General features: G+C 33.6%; 1 protein-coding gene across 1 annotated transcript; it reads left to right on the plus strand.

Annotated features, from left to right (window-relative positions):
- Window positions 1-5,176: 5,176 nt before the first annotated feature.
- On the plus strand, window positions 5,177-9,784 carry LOC133812609 (U1 small nuclear ribonucleoprotein 70 kDa). The gene is made up of 10 exons (XM_062246396.1): window positions 5,177-5,435; window positions 5,640-5,754; window positions 5,854-5,933; window positions 6,170-6,245; window positions 6,340-6,404; window positions 6,497-6,559; window positions 7,806-7,887; window positions 7,976-8,138; window positions 8,464-8,538; window positions 8,697-9,784. Exons 1-10 carry the CDS (start codon window positions 5,337-5,339, stop codon window positions 9,427-9,429), a joined length of 1,551 nt encoding a protein of 516 aa, XP_062102380.1. The 5' UTR covers window positions 5,177-5,336; the 3' UTR covers window positions 9,430-9,784.
- The last annotated feature ends 16,530 nt before the right edge of the window (window positions 9,785-26,314 follow it).

Genomic DNA, 26,314 nt, shown 5'->3' on the forward strand with positions numbered 1-26,314 from the left:
GATTGAGAGCCATCATGGCTCTGATCTAAACAACTAGAACTTATAAAACCTCTTAAGTGACTCAATCAAGGTGGATTTGTGGTGTTTGATTAAGCCACTTAAGAGCTGGCACACGTGGCTTTATAACTAAGTTGTTGGACTGATTTTTATAGTTAAATTTGTTGGTCAATGTACACTATATATACTCCCATTACTATGTGTATCAAAAATTAGAGAAAGAGTTCAATCCCTGTAAACAGAGAGTTTGAGAGCAAAGTTTGTAGTGCGATTTCTTTGTATTTTGAGGAACAAGATTCCTTTGTTTATGTAATAAAGCCATTACAGCCATTGGTTGGCTGGTTTTAGATACTTGGATGTAGATAGCAAAACACTTTGTTTTGTATGTTAAACCAAGTAAATTTGGTGTGCATTGTTTCTGTTTTATTGATCTGAGTTTATGTTTTTCGGTTCTTGGTTGTTGTTTTTGCACAACAGCAACCAAACAAAATAATGAAATAAAAATTTATTCATTTTCATTTCATACCATTACACCAGCCAAACATCACCTTATAGTATATATTTATTGTAACGCCTTGGTTACTCCAAGATCGTTATTGTGAACTTTAAACAGTGCTTAACTCGCTAAATGAGTTATTAGGTTATAAACGTGCATCTAGGTATTATTAATAGGCAATGGTGAAAATTTTCTATTAAAAGGAATGGATATATTTTATTTAAAACATTAAACTATACATGGGCCCATAAAATCATTTACAAGTTATTTACAATCCAAAATGGTCATTACAGTGTAAAAATTACAACCCGCCGACCTAAGCGGCAAAATATATAGTTAACCCCTAGTTCCCCTGAGAAACACCTTGGTCGTGGTGGTCAAGCGGCCGCATATGTACACATCGCACCCAAGCTCTCCACTCAAGGCTGGGTAAGTTTTTCTTTCCCTTTACCTGCACCACATAGCATCCGTGAGCCAAGGCTCAGCAAGAAAACTCATTACCGCATGAATACAATATCAATGAATGATTATGATAATCATACTGGGGCTTGTAGCCCAAATCAGATAAGTGAAGATCAACAAATGATTATGGTAATCATTCTGGGACTTGCCGCCCAATCAGAGGAGTGATTAATGAATCACACGTTATTTAAGTGACTAATGAGTCACACATTTGATAGGTGACTAATAAGTCTACCTCAAGGATTCGTCCCCTGTATAGATGACTAATAAGTCCATCTCTAGGGTTCTGCTCCTTAAATAGATGGCTAATAAGTCCATCTCTGGGGATCCGCTCCCTAAGCCATGTGACGTGTCAGTCACCTTAGCCTTTTGGCTCTAACTCTAAGTAACTAGCCTTTAGACTAGACAGTCGCTTTTGTTTTCATCGAACTTAAGGTCGGTCAAGCATTTCACGCTTATGTTAATAGTGCTTATGTCGATTAGATCTAATCTTTTCGGCTTACGTTAAACATGCTAATACCGTTCTTGACCCATAGGTCAATCCCATACGACCAGTGCTCAGTACTACTGTCGAGCTTGACTAATAAGTCACAGCTTCACAGTCAATACTGACACCATTGCCGATTCTGACTAATAAGTCAATACCATTCACAGATAAGTAAGACTACAATGCAATCAATGTCCACATATAGAGCACTCAATATGTCTCATCAATAACCATGCATGTCACATACTGGGTGCAATTTTCTTACCTCTGGTTCGAGCGTGAAATAATAAAATAACGACCCTTGAGAACGATTAGTCCTTAAGTCCCTTAGTGGTCACCTAGTCATAACCAAATAATAAAATCTCATCAATAAAATGAGTAATAAAAGGTTCCTAGACCAAGACCTAGCCTCCGAGACATCGAATCCTACTAAACTAGGTAGTAGGAACAATCCCGAGGCCTAAGGTTCGAGTTCCCACGATTAGACCAAAAATGCCCTTAAGAGTAACGGCCCCACCCTACTGAGCCGTGGCTCGCCTCCCAAAAACAGAGGCGCCAGCCTCCACTGCCTGCACCACGCACCGCGACCAGCCTCCCAAGTGTCGCGGCCCCAAGGCCCTTCAGCTTCACCTTTCTTCTTTACTAAGCTCGAGCCGCGGCACCCAAGAACAGGGTCGCGGCCCCACTTGGAACCTAGCCAAAAACCTTCGTTTTTCCTCTTCTAAATCATTCCAAAAACCTACTCAAACATTTCCAAACTTATATTTTAACCCCAAAAACCTCATCACTACCTCAACCTCATCAAAACCTAAGCTTTGAACCATTTAAAACCACCTCAAATAGCCACTTCTATAATCAAAATCCAAAGCTTATAAACTAACTAAAAAACAAAGCAAACTAGAAAATCTCAAGCTAAAATCTTACCTCAGACTTGAATTAAATCATCTTCAATGGTTGAACTAAGGTCCTAAGCTCTAAACCTTGATCTCCTAGCTTGAATCATCAAATTGAGCTTCAAAAATCCAAAGGGAGAAAATAGGAGAAAGATGATCGTGCGGAAGAGGGAGCTACTATGTTTTGCTTCAGCTTAATCTTTTCTACAACCATCTATTTTAAATATAACCGAAGGTCAAAATACCAAAATGCTCCCAAGCCTATTTATTTCCTTAATAGCCCCCAAGGGCAAAACCGTCATTTCTCGTCTATCTCGTTAATCATAATTAACGTCCTCCAATTTCTATTACTCCCAGTATTCTCAAATAGTAATAAATCATATTCCATTGCCCTATAATTCCTGGTAATGTACTAATCATCAAATTACCTCGAGCCCAGAAAATAACCCCGTTATGACCAAACCGCTAACTTGCATTATAAGATCGTCTCATGCCAAATAACTCGAACATATCCACATAATAATGTGGCATCATCCATATATCACCAACATACATGAAAATATACAAATATGCCATCAACGAGCCAAATTACCAAAATACTCTTATATTGAAAAGTGGACCCACATGCATGCATTTATCATCACATAATAATATAACTCACATAATCATGCATATACTCATTTAATTGCATAATAAATCAATTATGGCCCTCTTGACTCCCTAATCAATGGACTAAGCCACATTAGAGAATTTGGGGCATTACATTTGTGAACACTACTAATGTGCAAATTAGAGAAGGAAATGATGAAGATAATGAAACTTTAATACTCTTAATAGCTTGAAGTGAGAAGTGAGAAGAGCATGAGTTTCTAATGGCTTGAAGGATCCCACAGCAACAACTCCTCCTCAATGTTATGAATGACCCATCCAAATCCCATTTCTCACAACCTCTAGTCGAAGTAGCTACACATATAAATCTGACACTTTATTCAAATTCATTGCTAAAGATTTTTTGTTGGAAAACTATTTTCTAAATTCTATTTAAAAAATATTGAATATATAAAAAAGAAAAAATATCAAATTTATATGAGGTTTTTTTTGTCTTGTTAAAATCTAAATATATATGTAATTTAAAGAAGAAAAAAAGTCTATGATCTAAGTTAATAAAAGATAAATGAAATTACACCAAATATGAGATTTTTTCTTAAATTTTGAAAAATATGACAATTTTTTTTACATTTTTATGGGAGTTTTTTTTCATATACTTATAAAATTTTATTTGTATACCATATTGTATCTTTTATACATTTTTAGTAGTTAGTTTTGATATGTTTTGAGATTATTTTTATAATTTTAATCTATTTGTATTTATCATTCATATTTTATAAAATATTTTTTTTTACATAATTCTTTGAAGAAAAAAATCTGACATTCATCACCATACTTTTTATTCCCATTTTTCTTTTATTCTTCCGTTTTATATCTTCTTCAATCAGCATTTTATCTGCAGTAATTGGTTACGACTATCAAAACAATTTTGATTTTTTTTGTGATAGTAATATTGTGCCACTGTCAATTTTTTTAGTGAAGTGTGGTAACTGTTTATAACAATAAAAATCAATTTTATTTTTTAAGTGGTGTTGTAGTAACTAGTTATAGCTATAAAAATAATTTTGATTTTTTAAGTAATGTATCACTATCAAAATATAAACTAAACTGTAACTGGTTACTTAGTGAGATTTGGAAAAAAAAAAACTTATATGAAAAAAAAAAACTAAATTGATCATGAGGGTAACTGGTTACAGCTAGGTCTAAAAGACAAAATAGATATGAAAAAAAAAGAATCAGTTGCGATGGTAATCAATTACTTTGCCAGACCTGGAAACAAATAAGATCGCAAACAAAAAAGCTAAACTAGTCATAATCATAACTGGTTACAGATTCAGATCTAAAAAAAATAACCAACCACCATCGTACTTAGTTACTTAGTCAAGTGTGAAAACAAAATCAGATATAAACAAACAAATATAAATTAATCGTTATTGTAACTGGTTACAGCTAGTTCTAAAAAAAATTCAGATGTGAACAAAAATAATCAGACAACAATATACTCAGTTACTTAAACAGATCTGAAAAAAAATCCAGAAACAAGAACGGATCGTGACTGTAACTAGTTACAGTTAGGTTTAGAAGAAAAAAAATTAAATATGAAATACAAAATCAGATTTGAAATGACAAAACCAGATGTGAAAATGACAAAGAAGAACAAAGAAAATAAAAATAAAACTAGATCTAAAGAAGAAGAAGAACTAGAGGGGCGAAGATACGTCGCAATGAAGGGCGGGGGCGGGGGCAGAGGTAGCATCGCCGGTGGAGGGCAGAGACGAGAGAAGGGAGGAGAGAGGAAGAAATGAGAAAAGAGAGAGATGTCGTGAGCGAGAGAAAGGAGAGAGTGAGAGAGGGTTTTGTATTTTTATGGTAATCTACTTTTTATATTCTATGGAATTACCATATTTTAAACATTTTTTTTCAAAATTTACCATATTTTGTATAATTATTTTTTTCCCATACATTTTTGCATTAATTTTTTTATCATTGAAATTATTAATCTTTCAGAAATTTTACATTTGTTTTGTTAGCCCATTTTCAGGATAATTCTATAACTGAAATTTAATTTGACTATTTAATTTTGTTATTTTTATAAAATTAATTAACTAATTTTGTTAAAAGTTAGTATAAGATTTAGGTAATGGCATAAATTATAATTACATAATTTTTCAAAATAAAAACAACCACTCTTTTTTAGTGGTGGCCTATTAATACCCTATGCCAAAACCCTTTCCCACTATTGTTGCCGCTATCAGGACAGGACTTTCCAGATTGGACCCGATTGCTTCAATCGGATCCGGTTCGACCCACTTATGCTTCCGATCTTCGTTATCTGATACCCAAAACTCACCTTCCCTTAGTAAAACCCTAGCTTGGTTTTAATCGCTCCGCCATGGGAGACTTGAACGATGCATTCCTGCGAAACCAAAACGCCGCCGTCCAGGCCCGGACCAAGGCGCAGAACCGTGCGAACGTTCTTCAGCTCAAGCTGGTTCATCTCTATCCCGATTTTTTTTTTTTGAACTCTGCAGTTTTCTCTTATTCGATTTTGCAACCCTATCTCTAGATTTAGAACGCGAATCTGTAATTTGATGCTAGTCGAATGCAAGGATTTGACCTGTTATAGTATTTATTAAGGGATTTTGGTATAATTTGGTTGAACGAGTTTTGAATTTATTTATTTGTTTGGGTGCAGATTGGCCAGAGTCATCCCACTGGTCTTACTAACAATCTGTTGAAGCTCTTTGAACCTCGACCGCCATTGGAGTTTAAGCCACCTCCAGAAAAAAGGAAGTGCCCGCCATTAACAGGTTTTGAAAATCTTACACAGCTTGTTTGTTTTCGTTTGACTTTTAATTTTATTTTATTTTTGTAGAAGTTAATTTTTGTTTTTTTTTTCGGTCATGAAGGGATTGCACAATTCGTTAGTAAGTTTGCAGAGCCTGAAGATCCTGAGTATGCTCCGCCTGTTAAAGAGGGTGAAACTCCTGTAAGATATTTACTTGATCAATTTAGCGTGTCTTTAGAATATTTTGGTGTCAAAGTCTTCAGCCACTGTACCGAAACTCTGGAAATACATTACTTGAGCTCAGTCAATGATTAGAAACAATGATAAACATATGCAGTAGTAAAACGATCAATAATTACTTTTTATTCTTGTCAGCGTGTACCTTTTTTTTTTCCTTTTTGGCATTTTGCTGTGTTGACATGTTTTAATCAATTCAGACACAAAGAAGGGCTAGAATACACCAGCTAAGACTGGAAAAGGGTGCAGCAAAGGCCGCTGAGGAGCTCGAGAAATGTAATGAAACCGCCTTCTTTTACTTCTAATCATATAGAGCCTTAATGTTATTATGATATTGTTGTGCTTGTTTCTGATCCGTTCTTCTATGCAGATGATCCGACTAATGACCCAAATATTTCTGGAGATCCATACAAGACTTTATTCGTGGCCAGGCTTGTAAGAATACTAAGAAACATTATTTTCTAGATATGTGTTTTCCACTAGTGGTGTTTACTGAAGATGAGTGCTGCTTGTGTTTGTCCTTGCAGAACTATGAGTCAACTGAGAGCAGAATCAAAAGGGAGTTTGACGTTTATGGGCCTATCAAGCGGGTAGGTATTTTGAGCATCCCCACGGGGTTCGGTAAGAGGTTCAGTTGTGTTAAGCCTGCTCCCCTTTTTTGTTTATTAAAAAATCCCTGATAATTCATTACCTTAAAAATTTAACCATAACTAATAAAATATCAAAGATCTCAAATTCTTTAATGTGTCTGTTTTTACTCTAAATAAGAACCAAATTATTGTTTTGTAGCATTGGTATGGTCCTTATATAATTATGTGAAAATCACGTTTTCAATAACCTTGGCTGTCCCGGAGCTTAACTTTGTTCTGATCATCAAGCTGATGTGTTGCATTTTGAATTTGTTTTAACTTTGGATGGAAGATAGTTAAGTATCCTTGACATAGTTCTACCATTAGTGGAGTGTCCATATGAGATTCTAATACAGGTGTCAATGCCAATATGCTGATATTTCCTTGCGGGTTTGTCTCAATTAACCTATTCCTTCCTTAGCTCTCTCGTAAGTTTTGTTTAGAGATCTTCTTGGAATGAGTGTTTCTAGGACTTATGTTGGTTTTAAGTTGTAAACTTTAAGATATATCCCTGGTAAGGGGGGAGCTATTCTGTAAATGGTCTCTTGATTCCATTAATTTCTACGAACACAATTTCAAAGATGGTGGATCATCCTGCACAGCAAAGCTGAAACCTTTTAAGTTGAGAAGAGCAGTGATGCATTGTGCCTTTTGGCCTTGTTTCAAGCAACAAAAAGAGATCGACAACTTCTATTATTTTTCCTGCACTGGGTAAAACATCTAGGGAGTACTAGTTTCTTTCTCCTCATTTTGAATTTTAATAATACATGCATTTTTTTGCTGCTAAAAGTTTTACTTTTGACCTCAAAGGCTCACAAATAATATCAGCCATCAAGATGTCCTGGTATTTCTTATAGTCTCTACATTTTTAAATTGTTTGAAAACAAAAATTCCCTGGTAAGGGGAGGTTAATTGTTCAACAACTGGTAAATTGGCCACATTAAAGCCAGTTTTTCTACAACTCTAGCCGGTGGTGATGCATCTTGCGATGGGAAGCCTATGATTTAAAGGTGAGCACGGCTTATGAGGCATAGTGCCTGTCTGCCGTGCCATTTAGGATTTAACTTTTTAAGGTTCTGTAGCATGTTGATTAGTTTTAGATGTTAGACGGTATATAGGTGTAGATTTGTTTCCTATTCCTTTTTATTTTGGGTCTAACAAATCTCTTTTTTCTGGTTTATTCATTATTTTCTTCTTGAGTGTTCAGGTTCGTTTAGTTAATGACACACAGACAAATAAACCAAAAGGTTACGGATTTATTGAGTACATGCATACAAGGGACATGAAAGGTTTGTTTATTTATTTATATTTTTTTATATTTGTTGATTTTTTATCTGATATATCTTGTACATGACTTCAAATTCTTGCACTACACAGCTGCATATAAACAAGCTGATGGGAGGAAGATTGAAGGTAGAAGAGTGCTTGTTGATGTAGAACGCGGTAGAACTGTCCCGAACTGGCGACCTCGCCGATTGGGTGGTGGGCTTGGAACCACAAGGGTTGGAGGTGAAGAAGTAAATCAGAGATATTCTGGGAGGTAATTAGTCTGAAGCTTAAAACAAATAAATATACAATAGTATCTGCAGTCACACAGTTCAGTCCATGTTCTTGTATATTATTTGGATTAGCGAACTAATTTTTTTTTACTTTTTTTCAAGTGAAATGTGTTTTTATGTAGTTGTTGGACCTCTTTCTGTTGATCAATGTGTATCTATAGTTCTGTCATCAAGTTTGTGGTGTTTTACCTTATGTTTAAGTTTTGTGGTGGATCTGCTAGAACTTGTTATATTTTTTCCTTGTAATATTAATATATTGCACAGAGAACCTGTTATATTTCCCACATAAAACTTTGTATTGCACAGGGAGCAAGGTCAACCGGGAGGAGGACGACCTAGGTCTGAGGAGCCTAGGGCTAGAGAAGATCGACATGGAGACCGGTAAGTACATTTTTACAGGTCTTTTTTTCCTTCTCTCTCTAGAATTATCTTTGAGCCTTTTATCTGCATTTGGTCATAGCTCATATGTAGCACCAAGCTCCCAGAAATCTTGTTCTTTTTTACAGCATCTTTTATGCTTTCAAATAAAATTATTCCAGGGATAGAGAAAAATCTCGTGAAAGGGTAAGGGATAAAGAGAGAGAACGAGAGAAGTCCCGTGAGCGCTCCCCTGAACGTGCCCATGAAAGATCTAGGGATCGTGATCACAGAGATGATAGACATCACAGAGACCGTGATAGGAATAGGGACAAGGATAGAGAAAAAGGAGAACGCGGTCGTGATCGTGATCGAACCCGTGATCGTGATAGAGGGCGGGACCGTGGCCGTGACTATGAGCGTGATCGAGATAGAGAACGTGATCGTCCCCGAGAAAGGGAGAGGGATTATGAAGCTGTTGACCCTGATCATGACCATGGTCATTCCCGGGATAGGGAGCCTGAATATGATCGCGATGAGTCAAAGCATGACAGGGATCGACATGGTGAAAAGGATAGGGATTACGACAACACAGCACCAGATGATGATGGGGGATGGTATGAACAACCAGAGCATGGAAATAGGCTCTCAAGTCGTGACCGTGACCGATCACGTGACCGTGACCGTGATCCAGAGCCTTATGAGCACTATGAGCATCATCGTGGGCAGTACGACAGGATGGATGTCCAGGGGGAACATGACCGTTACGAGCAATATCCTGATCATGATCGTGACCGGTATGGTCGAATGGAGGATTATGAACGTGAAGCATCTGAGTCACGTGAAAGAGAGAAATCTCGTGAGGTGGACCGTGATTATCAACGTACTGAGAGGTCCCTCTCTCGGGAGTACTAGGATTGGAATTGGTCCCTTTCCAAGACTGGAAGTGAAGGCATGCTTTATGGTTTATTTAACTTCAAATTGCATGTTTCTGGAAATGGATTATATTTTGTGTTGGAATAATTTTGTGACCGAGCTTCTTATGGATACTTACTTGCTTATATTTTTAAGTTTGGTAGACTTGTGTAATTGACATTGTTGGCTTTTGTGGGATATTTTGTATTTAGGTGTAAGCAGGGGGAGGGACCTTATTGCTTTATTGTTTGAACTTTCGAAATCTTATGAGTTTTGTGCTTGCATTGCATCATTCTTCTGTTTCATAGGTGGCACAACGAAAGATCTGTTTTTATAAAACATATTATTATCTGGCGTTGTGTTGTTATGGTTAGCAAAAACGAGCTGTTTGCAAATATGTAAACTTCGTATATGCAGGTTTTGTTTTTTTATTTTTGGTTTTGTTTACATAAATTTATGTGAAAAGAAATGTGTTGTAAAGATTGCTGCCAAATCTGAGTTACAAAGATTTAAGATGTTTACTTGGAAGATAATGCTTTGGAGTAATTTTTATTGCTTAAAAAGAAATATAACCATAATTAAAAAAATTTGTTTTAACGGAATGTACATTTAAAATTAATTAAAAATAAATATTTATTAATTATATTAATATAAATTTAAATATTATAAAATATATTATTATAATAATATTTAATACAAATATTAATATAAATTTATATATTATAAAATATCATTATTATAATAATAATATACAATTTTAATTTTTATTAAAAAAATTATTATTTATGTTTAAAAAAATTATTATATTATATATATATTTAAAATTATAGATATGGTTTAATTTTTTTATTTAATATGTTTATTTCATTTTTTTATAAATAATATTATTTAAAATAATTAATAAATTCTATAAATAAAAATGATTTTGCTTGTGGGTCTATGCTTTGTGCCCTGAACTTACCATTTAATAATTTCAATTTTCAACTCCAACAACGTTACAAACAGACCAAAAGCACCTTTCCTCATATTGCAGCCAAATTAAATTAAAAAAAAAAACGACAGAGAGAAAGAGAAAGAGAGAGAGTGAGAAGTTCTCTACTTGATGTCTAATATATATTTTTCCATGACATTCAAGTGTTCTTTTCCCAAAACATTTTGATTTAAAGATAAGAGTTTAGCAACTAGCTAGTGTGGAAGTAAACAAGTGAATGGCTGAAGAATAAAAGCATAGATTTTGTATCATAATCGAAATATTTTATACATATGGTGTTGTTGTTGGGGTAGAGCGAAGAATGTAATGTATGAGAAAGACGTTAGAACTATGGGAGCGTAATAAGATGTCATTTTTTGAAGCAATTGTTTGGAAGCTCAATCAAGTGTTTTTGTAGTAATAGATAAAATTAAAACAGTTGCAAAAGAAAGTGCTACGTATGAAGCTTCATCACAATTACTATTGTTTTTCTTTACTTGAGAAGTCGTATTAAACAATACTTTGTACCTAAAATCATTCATTTGTTGGGGGTGCAGGAAAATTATGAAAATAAAACAGTAGTTAGTAGTAGTAGTAGTAGTAGTACTGGTGTATTTTTAACATTTTTCCAACTATTGTAAATTCAATTTTTTTTTTTTAAAATGATTATAAAATCTAAAAGTAATATCATACATATGTAACGTAAGAACTCATTTATATAAGTGTATATGCAAACTCCTTATCACAAAATAACATACAATAGAAATTATAAATACATGCATACATGTGATTTTCATACAAAGCTTCGTAAATACTACAATAGAGATCAGAGGACTTACGAATACGCAGCGAAATAAGATTACACATTTTGGATTCCCTAAACTTTTGTTCTTGTTGAATGTTAGGTATTGCAAGAAATTCAAACAGCTTTTAAAAAATACCACAATATTCCAAGTCTTTCTCTAAAATAATCTAATGTTTGTGTAGGCAAGTCTATTAGAAAAGGAAATCTTAAAATGCTTTATTGATATTGTGAAAAATTGTGTTTTGCTAAAAAGGCTAAGTGACAGCTTTATAGCCGTATAGTTACAGCTGGAGGAGTGGTTACAAGTTACTAGTACAGTAACAGAAAAGGTTACAAGTAACAGAAAAATGGTTAAAAGATTAAACCAGTAAAAACAAACTAAAAACTGTTGATAATAACTACTAGTAGGTTCTAATACGCCCCCTCAAGATGAAGAATATAAATTTTGGACATTCATCTTGGAGATAAACTCTTTGAATTGAGCTGGAAAGAGAGCTTTGGAGAGGATATCAACAAAGTTGTGTTAAGTAGGAACGTGGTTGAGCTTGAAAGTGTCATCCTGAATTTTTTCGCAAACGATGTGGCAATCAACATCAACATGCTTTGTTTGTTCATGGAATACGGGGTTCTCGGAGATGTGGATGGCAGCTGTATTAAGAGGAGAGTCAGTTGTGAGTGTTTTGATGCCAAAGTCACGAAGCAAAGAAAGCACCCAAATAATTTCACAAGTGGCATTGGCCATGGCGTGATATTCTACTTCAGCTGAGGAGCGGGAGACTGTGGACTGTTTCTTGGACTTCCAGGATATAAAAGATTGTTCGAGAAAAATGCAAAAACCTGAGATAAATCTCCTTGTGTCAAGGCAGCTTCCCCAATCGACATCTGCAAATATTTTTAAAGGCAAAACATCTTTGGTAAGATCGGTTTCTTCATAGGCCAGTAAGGTGGAATCCGTATGAGATGGATAAAACAAGCCTTGAGGAGGAGAGCCTTTTAAATATTGTAGAACTTTGTTGGCAGCTTGTTGATGAGGAACTCTTGGACAAGATAAATATTGGCTGAGACGGTTGACAACGAAGGTGATGTCTAGCCGAGTGATGGTAAGATATATGAGTTTGCCAATTAAGCTTCGGTAAGAAGTTGGATCTTTGAGTTCCTCTCTGTCATCTTTAGACAATTTCAGGTTGGGTTCCATTGGTATGGAGGTTGGTTTAACTCCAAGGTAAACTGCATCGTCAAGAAGTTGTAAAGTCAAAGGCCTTTGAGAAATAGAATTCCCATTTTAGGATCTTCCTATTTCAAGACCAAGAAAAAATCGAAGAAGGCCTAGATCTTTGAATCTAAAATGTTGCTTTAGCTGAGATTTAATAGAAGAAACAGTCATGTCATTGTTACTAGCAAGTATAATATCATTAACATAGATAAGTAATGCAAGAAATACACCTGATTTTTGGCGAATGAAGAGTGAATGGTCGGATGGGGACTATTTGAATCCGAGCATTATTAAAGTAGAGCTAGCTTTGCATACCATTGACGAGAGGATTGCTTGAGACCATACAAACTCTTTGTTAACTTACAAACCAGATTAGGTGGGGTAACTCCTTTAATAATGTATCCTTAAGGAATGGTCGTATAAACTTGCTCATTTAAATCACCATAAATAAATGCATTATCAATATCAATTTGATGTAAAGATAAGTTTTTAGAGGCAACTATTGCTAGTAATAATTTTAGCAACGGGTGCAAAAGTTTAAGAATAATCTATACCTTCTTGTTGAGTGTATCATTTGGCGCAAGTCGAGCTTTATAGCGATCGATCTCTCCTTTGAAATTGTATTTTACTTTATACACCCATTTACATCCAATTGTGTGATGGCCTTGTGGGAGAGAAACACTTTTCCAAGTGTCGTTGGCATCCAATGCATCAAGTTCTTGTTGCATAACATGCTACTATTCTGGTTTGGTGGCAGCTATGGTGTAATTCTTAGGCTCCAAAGTGCAATTGCCAGCTAAGATAACAGCCTTGAAAGAGGAAGAAAACTTGTCATAAGATAAGTAATTAAAGATAGGGTGAGAAGTAGAAGATACCATGGCTTGATATTGACATGTGTAATCTTTTAAATGAGAAGGCTTGGTAAGAGTTCGACCAGACTTAGTAGTATGTGGAGCATTGGTGGGCTGAATGGGATCTGGTCGAGAGGTAGTAGCAGCAGAAGGAGAAGAAGCACCTACATTAGATTGATTAATAGGTGGAGTAACAACATGAATATCATAGTGGACAGTAGCACCTGTAGAGATGTTAGTCTTGTGCATAGAAGATTGTGAAAAAAAGACATCTATATTAGCATTAGGTGTAGCTTTCCAAAGAGGAAAAATTGATTCATAGAAAATAACATCACGGGAGTGAAAATTTTGGTTAGTTTGTGTAATGCCTCGAAATCCCTAATGCGGTTTAATGGTTGGATTAGTAAGCCGGGAGGGCCATAACTGCTTAATTATGCCATTAACTGATAATATGCATGTTTATGTGAATTATATTATAATATGATATTATATGCATGCATGTGGGTCCACATTTGATTATTAGGGTGTTTTGGTAATTTGGCCCGTTGATGGCATATTTGTGTATTTTGGTGCATATTGTGAGTTATGGATGAGATCCCATTATTATGGAGATATATTCGAGCTATTCGGCATGAGACAGGCTTATATTTCAAATTAGCGGTTTTGTCATAACGGGGTCTTTTATTGGGATATTAAATAATGGGAGTGTTATTTGATGATAAATTGGGAGTTATTGAGATCAGGAGGAAATTCATGGAGTTTTGACTATAGTGTCCCCAGAGGTGTTTTTGGGACCCCGAGCACTATGTTTTATTTGAGGTTACTTAAGCTTGAAGTAGCTTGTCAAATAGAACCGTACGTTAGAAAACACTTTCTCTCTTCCCGTTAGTTCATTTTACCGTTCGAGGCATTTTCGAAGAAATCTTGAGTTCTAAGAGTCGGAATCAAGCGAGGATTGAGGCATAGCGATCCTAGGAAAGATTAGAAGCTTCTTGACTGAAGGATTTGACGAGAAACAACCCAATCAAAGGTAATCTAAGTTTTAAGTTTTGAGTTTTTAAGTTTTGAATTGGATTTTGTGAATCGTTGAGTTTTTGGTTTGTTTGAGCCTCGGGATTTGATGGTTTTAGATCATTGGGATGTTTGGGAACTTTGATTTTTGGATTTGGAAGTGTTTAGGTATGTTTTTGGGAGGTTTAGAATGAAGAAAATCGAGTTTAGGGCTAGTTCCTGGGTGGGGGTCGCGGCCCAGTTCTTGGGTGTCGCGGCCCAAGCTCGAAGAAGCAGGTGGAGGGATTTTGGGCGTGCTGGGCGCCACGGCCCTTGCTCCTGGTGTGGCTGGGAGCCGCGGCTCAAGGTGCTAGGGCCGCAGCTCAGGCAGGGTTTTGAGGCCGTTTGGGGGTTTTGACCTCGGGAACTTGGTTTTAGGCCTCGGGATTGTTCCTACTACCCGGATTAGTGGGGATTGATATCCCGGAGGCTAGATCTTGGTTTGGGAACCTTTGTTATTCATTTTATTGATGGTGTCCCATATTTTGTTATGACTAGGTGACCGCTAAAAGGCTAAAAGTCATATCGTTCTCAAGGGTCGTTCTTTTATTCCTTCTCGTTCGAATCAGAGGTAAGAAAACTGCACCTTATGTATATGACATGCATGATTGTTGTTGAGGCATGTTGGTTGATAAATGTGGACATTGATTGCATATTAAATGCTTAGTAGAGCTTGCTTACTTGTGTATGGCACTAATTAGTCAGGGACGGCACTAGTCGCATATTACTGACCTAAGAGTCAGAAATGGCATAAGCGTCCTGAACGCAGGGCCGATAAAAGATTAAATTTAATCGATATCAGCGTTTAATGACTCTAGGAGCATTAATGCTGGACCGACCCTAAGGTCGATGGAACTTATAAGCACTTGTCTAGTCTATGACTAGTTACTCAGAGCCAGGGCCAAAGGCCTAGGTGACAGCTTGTCACATGGCTAGGGAGCGGAATCCCATGGTTATGACTCTATGGTCATGAGGTAGGTTATGTTGGTGATTAATTCATCAGGCACCTATCCTATTTAAGCTAGTGAAAGGATCACTTATTTGTAAAGCCCCGGTGACTCTATCGTCACATAGCTAGAGGGAACGAAACCCACCTTAGTGACTTTTGCAACTGTCACTCATCTGTTTTGGACTGAAAGTCCTGAATGATGATTATGATCATTGTTGATACTATATTCATGATATATTGTGTTTTTTCTTGCTGGGCCTTGGCTCATGGGTGTTATGTGGTGTAGGTAAAGGGGAAGAGAAGCTCACCCAGCCTTGAGTGGAGAGCTTAGGTGGTGATGTGTACATATGCGGCCGCTTGACCACCACGGCCAAGGAGTTCTCAGAGGAACTAGGGGGTTTGCCCTATTTTTGCCACTTAGGTCGGCAGGTTGTAAATTTGAAATAGTAATGACCATTTTGAGTCGTAAATAACTTGTAAATATTTTTATGGGCCCATGAACAGGTTTATGTTCTAAATAAAATATATCATTTCCTTTTGATTGGTTTTCCACCTTAGCCTGTTAATAATACCTAGAAGCATGTTTTTAACCAAAGAACTCGGGTAGCGAGTTAAAATTCTGGTTTACCGTAACTATTCTGGGGTAACCATAACTGTTATGGGGTAACCAGGGCATTACAGTTTGAATATCAAATAAAGTATATGCTTTTATGCCATGGGGGTATCCAATGAATATACACGCTCTAGAGTGAGGATAACATTTATGTCTCTTGCTATCAAGAGTAGATGCATATGCTAGGCAGCCTATGTTTCGCAAGTGATTATAGTTTGGAGCCTTTTTGTATAATAATTCAAAAGGTGTTTTGAAGTGAAACAATTTTGATGGTGTTCTATTCATCAAATACGCAGTTGTATGAATAAGATAACTCCAATACGATAATGAAATGTTTTGATTGAAAACATAGTGCTCTAGCAACATTCAAAATATGTTGGTGTTTACGCTCCACAACAGAATTTTGTTATGGGCGTTCAACACTAGAATTATATTGTTGATACCCTTTGTAGCAAAAACGGATGTTAAATTGAGTTCTTTAGCATTGTCAGTTCTTACCGATTTGATGCTTGTGAAAAATTGAGTATTGATCAAAGTTAAAAACTTTGGAATAGCTTGTTGGGCTTCAACTTTTGATTTCAGCATGTATACCCAAGTAAAGTGTGTAGCATCATCCACAATGGTAAGAAAATACTTGTATCCTTCAATGCTTAAGATGTGAAATGGTCCCCATATGTCTAAATGGATTAAATCAAAAGGATTAGAGGCAAAATTATTGTGAGAAATAAAAGGTAACCTCTTTTGTTTTGCATAATGACAAATGGAACAAGGAATGCAAGAAGTATTAGAATTTGAAAAAACTAACTCTTTATTGATATTAGAAGTAACCAACATAGAGGGATGGCCATGGCGTGTGTGCCATTGGTCCACATTATTACATCTATTACATGAAACAAAATCTAAATTAAGAGAACAATCTTTTGTCAAGATATAGAGATTGTGGAGCTTCTTAGCTAGCCCAGTCTGTTTATGTCGAATAAGATCCTGTATAGAGCAATCATTAGAGTTAAAAACAAGTATATTAGAAGTGTTGTTAAGTAAGTAAAGTATTTACAAGAGATTAAACTGAAATTGTGGCACATAAAGGACATTATATAGAGTTATTTTGTCATTGATGCACATAGTTCCAGATTTGGTGATAGATATTTGGTGACCATTAGGCAGATTTAAGTAAGTAACAAGAGGCATTTGGTCAAAAGAAGCAAAGCTATTTATGTCAATACATACATGGTGAGTAGCACCACTATCAAGTATCCAAAGTTTAGTGGGAGAGAAGTTGTTACCAGAAAATTTATTCAATGTGGAATTTTTTTCTGGTATAGTAGTCTCTGCATGGTTGTGTTGGAGTTGTTGGCTGAGTATGGAGATGAGTTGTTGACAATATTGAGCTTGTGGATGGACCCGAGACATGGAATGTCTTTGAGGAAGTCCCATTTGAGTATTCATTCTGTTTCTTTCGATCATAGGCATTGTTTCGAGAACTTGTGTTGCTGTGAGTGCCATATTCAGGTGGGAAACCATGTAAGAAGTAACATTTCTCCTTCAAGTACCCTAGTTTTTAGCAATGAGTGCAGGTGGGTCGGAGCTTTTTGTTTCTTGGTTGTTGAGATGTTTGGTTCGGGTAGGAGTTTGTAGTGTTGGGATTGATAGAAGTTGTTGGTGTAGGGTTTGGTTTAGGCATTTGGGTGGGATATGGGGTGTTAATGGCAACAACAATGGAGGAATGGAAGGGGCCTAATTTTCTTTGTCGCTCCTCGTGGAAGACCATTGAAAACACTTTAGCAAGAATAGGGAAAGGGTTAATCAATAAGATTTTGGATTGGAGAGCATGGTAAGACTCATTTAATCCTGTCAAAAATTGAAGAACTTGATCTTGGTTATGATGATCAAGATTGTTAGCAAATGCAACATAAGTACATGGTATACGAGGCCTAAGTTCATGAATCTCATCCCACATAGATTTGAGTTTGGTAAAATAGGTACTTACAGAATCATCACCTTGGTGCAAGCTGATGACGGTATTATGAAGCTCAAAGATACGTGGCCCATTTCCTTGATCGAATCTGTTGTTCAACTCAGTCCACATAGCTGAAGTAGTCTTAAGGTACACTATACTGGTTTTTATTTCAGGAGAAACTGAATGGAGGATCCAGGACATTACCATTTGATTGCAATGATGTCAAGAATTGTGGTTGGGGTCTGTTGTAGCTGGAGGAGGGAGATCTCCAATAAGGAAACAAGCTTTATTCTTGGCTCCAATAGAAAGACGGAAATCACGCCTCCATGAAGGGAAGTTCTTCTCTGTCAAGAGTGGAGTGACAAGAACAATTCTAGGGTTGTCGCCATTGCCAAGACAGTATGGAATTTGCTCATCATAAGGTTGGGGTCGGATGGGCGAGGTGAGAGTAGAATACCGATTGGATGTTGCAACATTATGGTCTTCGGCAGAATCAGTAGGGTTTTGAGTCCTTGAATGTGGTTGTTGCGCGCCTGAGATGGGATTTGCAGAGGATTCAGGCGTAGGCACATGAGCAGTAGCAGCTGGTGGCACCTGAGGACCTTCGAGAATGGAGGTTCGGTTTCTGGTCCGAACCATCTTCAAGAAAGGTTCAAGAGAGTGTCAACAATGGGGGAAAGCAAGAAAGGGTTTAGGGTTTCAAGAATGGTATTTCTATAATACCATATTAGAAAAGGAAATTTGAAAATGCTTTATTGATATTGTGAAAAATTGTGTTTTGCTAAAAAGGCTAAGTGACAGCTTTATAGCTGTATAGAGTAACATTATAGCTGGAGGAGTGGTTACAAGTTACTGGTACAGTAACAGAAAAATGGTTAAAAGATTAAACTAGTAAAAACAAACTAAAAATCGTGGATAATAACCACTAGTAGGTTTTGAAATTCTGTTTTTTATGATTACCAACTTAATTATTTAAATTAAATAATTAATTGTTAAACTGTTACAGAAATGTTTAAACAGATACCAAGACTGTTTGAACAGAAACCAGATATGTTTAAACAGTTTGTGACCAGAAGATAAAAACGAACATAAAATAAAGAACACACAAATTTTTACGTGGTATCAGCAATCTTTGCAGATTGCTACTAGTCCACGAGGCCACGCCCAGAGAATGAAATTTATTAGAAGAATATCTAAATGATTACAAAACCAAATTGACTTATACAAATAAAGACTCCCTCTTGAATTTGTCGCAACTGTTGTAATCTAAACTTCTAATCAAATTTCTGAAGTGCTAAGATCTTGAACTCCTTGAACTCCCTTCAAATCATAACACTTGCACTTTTCCTCCCAAAAAGTGACTCACGAACAAGACTTCTCCCGAAGCTTGATGACCAATGTCCAAGTGTGTTCAACCTGTACAATTAACACAAAGGAAAACAATACAGAAGTACACTATAATAAATCACTAAGAACTTGCTGGACTCAAGTTCTTCACATAATAAAAAGTCTCTCTAAAACTTGAAAAATATTTGGAAAATAATACCCAAGAGAGATAGTCAAAAACCAACGACCTAAGGAATATTATATACATTTTAGAATCCCTTTAGGTCGTGGAAAACAAATCAGAAATCAAACAGCCAATAAATGAAAAATCTTCCAAAACAGGAAAGTCAGAATCTGTTCAAACAGACTGGCAATCCGTTCAAACAGATTCATTGAACCTGGACAGTTTTTCAACCCAGTTTCCTTAAATAAATAAGGAAACAATATATCTTTTATGATTGCAAGCTGTACACGATTTCTGGGCAACCAAATCAGATAAATAAAAAATAAATACTAATAATTTCCAATTCAAGAAAAATATATTCTTTTATAAGAAAATATATATTTATTTTATTAACACATAAATAAAAAATCTGAATATAGAAAGACATATTTCAACAAAACAAGAAACTACCCATTTTCGAAATTCACCACAAAATATTACAAAAGAGGAAACTACTAATTTCAAAAATACCCTTTTAATTAATTTTGTCTTTATTATTAAAAATACTAATAAAGGATTTTACAGGTTTCAAAAGTCTCAACACATGATAAGAAAATTCCTAGAAAGAAAACTAAGAGAGAGCGGACGACTAGATGTCGAATATTATGAGTGAATATTTACCTTGTCAAATTCATCCGATCTAATGCATTCTATAACACTAGCATATATATGTAATTCGCTAGGACATAAAAGTTTTAGTTTCCCATTTTAATACTTGTCAAAATAACCAATTATCATTTTTTATATTTATTTAATTTATTTTATTAATATTAATACAAATTTATCAATACTAACAAAATTGTCTCAATTGATTATAATACTCTCTTTTTGAGACTTTGCAATAAAATCATCAATGTTTCTTTTCTTTCTTGTCTCACCGAATATCAATAAATAATTTAACATTATTTATTTTCATTGACCTAGTCAATATGATATTTTTATAATTAATAATTAAATTAATTATTCAAGACTACTATGTTCATTTTAATAAGAGATGACATGGGGACATTGATCCATGAACTCAACTTCAAATAAGTTACCATGAGTTAAATAATCTCACTACCTTATTAATTCTTCGTGCTCCACTATAGACTCAGAATTGCACTCTTGAATTCACGGAACACCTTACACCAAATGTAAATACGTTATCCATTGTTATAATCATAACCGTAATTCAATCTTTGATAGATGATCTACTAATGAGACATGTGCAAATTACCGTTTTACCCATCATTGATATTTTATCCTTAACTCCCACCAAGTTCCTTGTAAATGATATTTCTATAAACTTAATTACAAAAACGAGTACTCTATCATTTAACACTTGAACCAAGCTACAAGGAAATCATTGTTTCGCTTCTTAAACAAAAGATATAGATTTCATGTCTATGATAAATACTCACACTCAATTATACTACTAAATCTCCAATATGTAAGTATGAGCTAGTCCGTAGGGTAAGTTGGTAACGAACAAATAAAAAAACTTGAATAATACAATTAGCATAATATTAATCACTCAGAATTAAGATTGAATTGACATATGATTAACGTTGTGATATAATTAGATTAGATAATAACGATACTTACTTATCTTATCAATAATCAATATCGGTTCAGTCCAATGTAACAAAATACATCTGATCTTATCTACTTGGTCAACGTCCTAGATAGGACATCACACCAGATGTGTAAGTAAATCTTGTCGTAGATTATCGAATCAGTAAAAATCTAGTGTATTAATTTAGTCTTAGGACAAAATGTTTTTGAACATATAATTACTATTATAATTCACTGTAACCGAGTCACTATAATTATAACTATACATATGTTTAGCATTTTATAAATGTTTGTATTAATAATAATTATATATATAAACAACGCAATTTGATTGAACAAATGATTTCTACTATTTATTAATAATGAATGAATTACGTAAAAAAAAAATGTAGTTTTATAATGACATAAAACCCAACATATTACTATTCATGATTTTTCATTTGATAATATATTTACATCTTATTTAGAACACCAAGATTATACTTGGTATTTCTAATCATTTGTTCGTTCTATAATTTTGTTAATAAAAATAGAAGACTTGTTACTTACTTAGCTATATCAATATTCTAAAGCCAATACATAAATAAGAATTTAAACTAATCCGAAAGAAGAACACACAACTTGACGAAGAGTGAATAATAATAATAATAATACGTAATTAGAAATCATTTTTTTTCTTCAAATTTCCCCAAAGAGTGAAAAAGAGGAACCAGCAAACAGATGTGTCATGAGCAGTTTATGTAACGGTACCCCAACTTCCACGAAATTTCTTTTTTTTTTCTGAAACTTCCATGAAATTTCTAGTGTGGTGAAAATATATAATATGTTCAATTTGAACAAGAACAAATTTAAAACGTCATTATCCAAAATAAACAAATAAGAATCCTATAATGTTTTCTTGCTGTTCCATGCTTCTTTATCAATTTTTAACTGAGATTTTTGGCTGCTTCTTATTATTATTATCCCAAGCCTAAGTGATAATTGATATTGAGTAAGCATTCCGGATGTGGAAGATTTTTTAATCATTTTTTTATATTGATATTTTTTTTTTAGTTTTTTGGTTTAATTAATTTAAAACACTTAAAGATTTCAAATGACAATTTTCAATTCCAACTATAAAACAATGAAAAAACTCCACCCACCGAATCCTCTAAGAGAGTGTATGTTTTGAGATTTGATTTGAGATTTGAGTGGCTTCTGGATTTGTGGAATGAATTAGGATGGGGTAATTTTTCAAATGGCTTGACTTTATCATCTAAAATTATGTGGGAGCCACAAATAAGTTACATATCCCCACCTAAAAAAGTAAGAAAAAATTACATATAACACTATAAATTTGAAAAATACAAATCATACAAAAATTATAAATATATGGATAAAATCACCTATTATAATTTTTTTTAGTATGTAAATGTTGTTTACAGAAAAATATAACATATGGTTACAAACTTGTAAATTTTGGTTACAAAAAAATTGTATTGTAACAAATTTGTAAACTTTGTTTACAGAAAAAAAAAAAAAAAAAAACTCATTATTTACGATTATACCCCTCCGTATTTTTGTAATTTTTTCCAGATTCAGTATTTTTAGTATTTTTTTTAATCTTAGATATTTTTGTGAATATCCCAAAAATTAAACTTAACATAAGGTGCACCATACATTCTCACCCATCTATTCCCTACCCGCTACACTAAAAGCCCGTAAATGATGTTTATATTTAGGCTTATTATGATTTTTCCCTTGAACTATTACCAATCTAAATCATGCCCCCGTATTTTTCAATCTGTTGAAAATTTCTCTTGAATTATTCACGTTACTGAAATGTGGGACTTCCGTCCAATTTCACTAACGAAATTGTGATGTGGTAGTTTGGGCGCCGATGTGGTATTAATAGTTAAATGCCTCGTTTATAATTTAAAGAATAAATATGATTTTCCCCCCGAACTATTACCATTACCAAATCGTGCCCCCCAAATTTTAAAAATTTAAAATTGAACAATTTTTTGAATATTAAAAAAAATAAAAAAATCATTAAACTAAAAATCAATTAAAATTTAAAAAAATAAAAAATAATGGTGGCAAAAAATTAGCTTAGGTGTTGGGCATGCGTCTGAGTGAGCCTGAAGTTGGCTAGGTAGCGACATCATTGACATGCTGGGCTCATGCAAGTTTTCCGACGACATTCAACTTTGGTGTCGCCTATGTTTTCCTTCTGCATCTCTCCATTTCCGTGTCCATCTCATATCTCTTCTCTCTCTCTCTCTCATTTGTTGAGTGTCCTAAGGGAATTGAATGGTGCAAAAGTGAAGAAAATCTGTATTTTTCGTTATGTTATTAATATCGGATTAAAATGTGTATGAATTTGAGAGATTGAAATTTTGTTTTGTATATGTTGTGATAATTTTTTTTTTGTGATAAATTTACAAGTGTTATTGAGATTGTTTGGTTATTGCAAAAGTTAAGGAAAGTAATAAAAAGTGAAAGATAATAAAAGGAAATTTTAATATAGTTTTGTTTTTAATCTATGTGATTTTTTAATTTTGTATGATTTAATTTAATTTAAATGAATTTTTAGTCTAATATTTTTATCTTTTTTTTTATTATTCAAAATATTGTTTAAATTTTAAAATTTTGAATTTGATGAGCATGATTTGGTAAAATTCTATTTATTCTTTAAATTATACACGTGGCAATGCCACATCAGTAATCAAAGAGTCACGTCAGCATATCGTTAGCCACATTTGACAAAATTGGACGGAAGTCCAATTTTACAACACTGTGAATAGTTGGGGGAACTTTTGACAGGCTAAAAAAATCATGGGGCACGATAATGTATAGGTTATAGTTCAGGGGACAAAAATCATAAATAGTCTTACATTTATATAGGAAAATTCCTAGGTAGGGGCATCATTTGCCCCTTCTTCTAGGAGCATTTTTGTTTTTAACATGTAGATAAATTATAACCTATTTTTTTTATATAATAGTATACAATATAAATATAATAAACATTTCACTAGTTTTCAAGAAATTCAGAATAATTTACGGTACCAAAATTAGGATTCAAACAGTCAACTGCACGTGTGACTAATTTTTTTTTTTTAAAATTGGTAGGATGTTTGTAATAATGATCATGTATATTATCATATAAAAAATGAGTTATAATTTATCTAGATTGCCAAAATTAGAATCATTTCTACCTTTAGGAACAAAAGTGATGCCCCTACTTAATAAGCTCCTTATTTGTATAATATATATAAATTATTTTAGGTAGTCATTTCTATTTTCTTGAAGAAATTATAACCTAATTTTTTTGGCTTATTTGTATAATTGGTCCCTAATCTTTATGTTGTTTGGCAACTTGGTCCCCAAATTATTTTTTTGGCAAATTGGTCCCTAATCTATTTATTTTGGTGCAAATACATCCTTGAAAGCAAACTTTGTTAACTGTACCGTTAAATAGTACATGTGATGCTTATATCATAATTTTTTATTGTATTTTAATCTTTAAATAAAAATTAAATGTTATAAAAAAAAACTAATAAATAAAAAAATAACTCAAAAGCTGTTTCTCTCTCTCTCACTCTCCCTTCTTTGTTCCTCTCACGTGCAAGTTTTTTGTTCAAAGATTAAAATATCATAAAAAAAGATTAAAATATGAAGAGAGAGAGTGAGAACTTTTTTTATATTTATTTAAGATATTTTAATATGTGAAAATTATATTTTATATGGCTTTTTTAAACAAGTTTACAAAATATGGCTTTTTTTCAAAAAAAAAAAATTCTTATTCTATGGCATTTTTTTTTTTTTAATTTTCACTTTTATGTATTTAGTTTCACATATTTTTGTATAATAGTTGTTTTATGCAATAATTTTACTCTTAATAAAGTTTTATTAAATTAGAATGATATTTTTGAAATTTAATTATTATTTTTTAGCTTAATTGATTGTATTCATATTAATATTATATAACTATTTTTATATTAAATTTACCGTGGTTGTTTTGCAATATTTTTTTTAATATGAATAATGTTTATTAGTTTTTTTTTTCCTTTTTTTCTAGATTGTATGTTTTTTTTTTCCAAGTCTGGGTAAGGTAATTAGTTACTTGATTGATTAAATTTTAACGATTCCAAACATGAAAAAAAAAATCATAAATCCAGGTTAAATAACATGTTATCGTGACGGGTAACAAATTACAATAAGATGAGTAATCTTCTACTATAAGAAATGTATCTAGTTAACATATGAGAGGTCATTTATATTAGATATGAAAAGAAACATCAAATTTGAAGGGAAAAAAACCTGATCTGATCTTATAAGCAATTATAAATTATTGAAAAAAAAAAAAGAAGAAGTAACTATAATTTTAGTAATATAGGTAATCTTTTAACAAGGAAAAAAAATGTCTGATTTGATCTTATAAGCAATTATAATTTATTTAAAATAAAGTATTGAAGAAAAAGAAGAACACCTCATTAAAAAATGAAGAAGAAGAGGTAACTATAATTTTAGTAACATAGGTAACCGGTTAGCATAAAGAACCAAAAAATATACACACATATCAGAATGTGAAGGTAATTGGTTACCATAAAGAACCCAAAAATATACACACATATCAGAATGTGAAGGTAATCAGTTACTTATCGCATATATGAAAATAGAAAAAATAAACAAATCCAAATAAAACAAACTAGATTTAATCTGCACACAAGAAGAAGAAAGTATATTTGTAATAATATGAGTAATTGTTTACCTAAACTTAAATTTGTTTACAAGTTAGTTCCAAATCTAAAAAAAAAAAGTTTAGACATAGAAAATAAAAAATCAAATCTAAAAATTGAAAAAGAAGAGTAAGATTAGTTGTTTGGAGCTTTCGAAGATTGTCATTGCCGTTGCAGGTGGCTAGAGTCTTTATTATTTTCTTGAGGTGGAGATCGGTGTCAATTTTCTTTGAACAGTTGCCGAATATGCAGGTGGGCAGAGTCTTGATTATTTTCTTGAGGTGAAGATCGTCGGAGAGTCCAAGCTTCATGTTGTTGAAGCCTCTAAAACTTGTTGCAGAGTTCATCACAACTTGGAGATGGAGATCGATTTCATCAATGGATTTTTTTGGGAGATACTTTATCAATGTAAGTTTTGGGAGTGATGAGATCACTATTTCCCAATCTACCCCTATGTTGTTTAATGTGTTTTCCTTTTAAATTCAAGTTTATTTTTTTGTTTAGCTACTAATTTGATTCCCATATTCTCTGAACTTTTTTTTAAACTATTCCCATATGTTGACCTGTGAAATTGGCCAACGGTCGTATATACAATATACGACACCTTTTTAACGAAATAAATTGAATAAACGACAGAGTACGATTATCTT

This window comes from Humulus lupulus, chromosome 1 (genome assembly GCF_963169125.1).
Source record: "Humulus lupulus chromosome 1, drHumLupu1.1, whole genome shotgun sequence".
Classification (NCBI taxonomy): Eukaryota; Viridiplantae; Streptophyta; class Magnoliopsida; order Rosales; family Cannabaceae; genus Humulus; species Humulus lupulus.

What these genes read in the sequence shown, in the direction of transcription:
- LOC133812609 (XM_062246396.1), top strand. Translation starts at nt 5,337, where the DNA reads ATGGGAGACTTGAACGATGCATTCCTGCGAAACCAAAACGCCGCCGTC. An exon ending in GAAGTGCCCGCCATTAACAG is followed by an intron (nt 5,755 to 5,853) that starts GTTTTGAAAATC and finishes TCGGTCATGAAG; the next exon opens with GGATTGCACAATTCGTTAGT. An exon ending in AATCAGAGATATTCTGGGAG is followed by an intron (nt 8,139 to 8,463) that starts GTAATTAGTCTG and finishes TGTATTGCACAG; the next exon opens with GGAGCAAGGTCAACCGGGAG.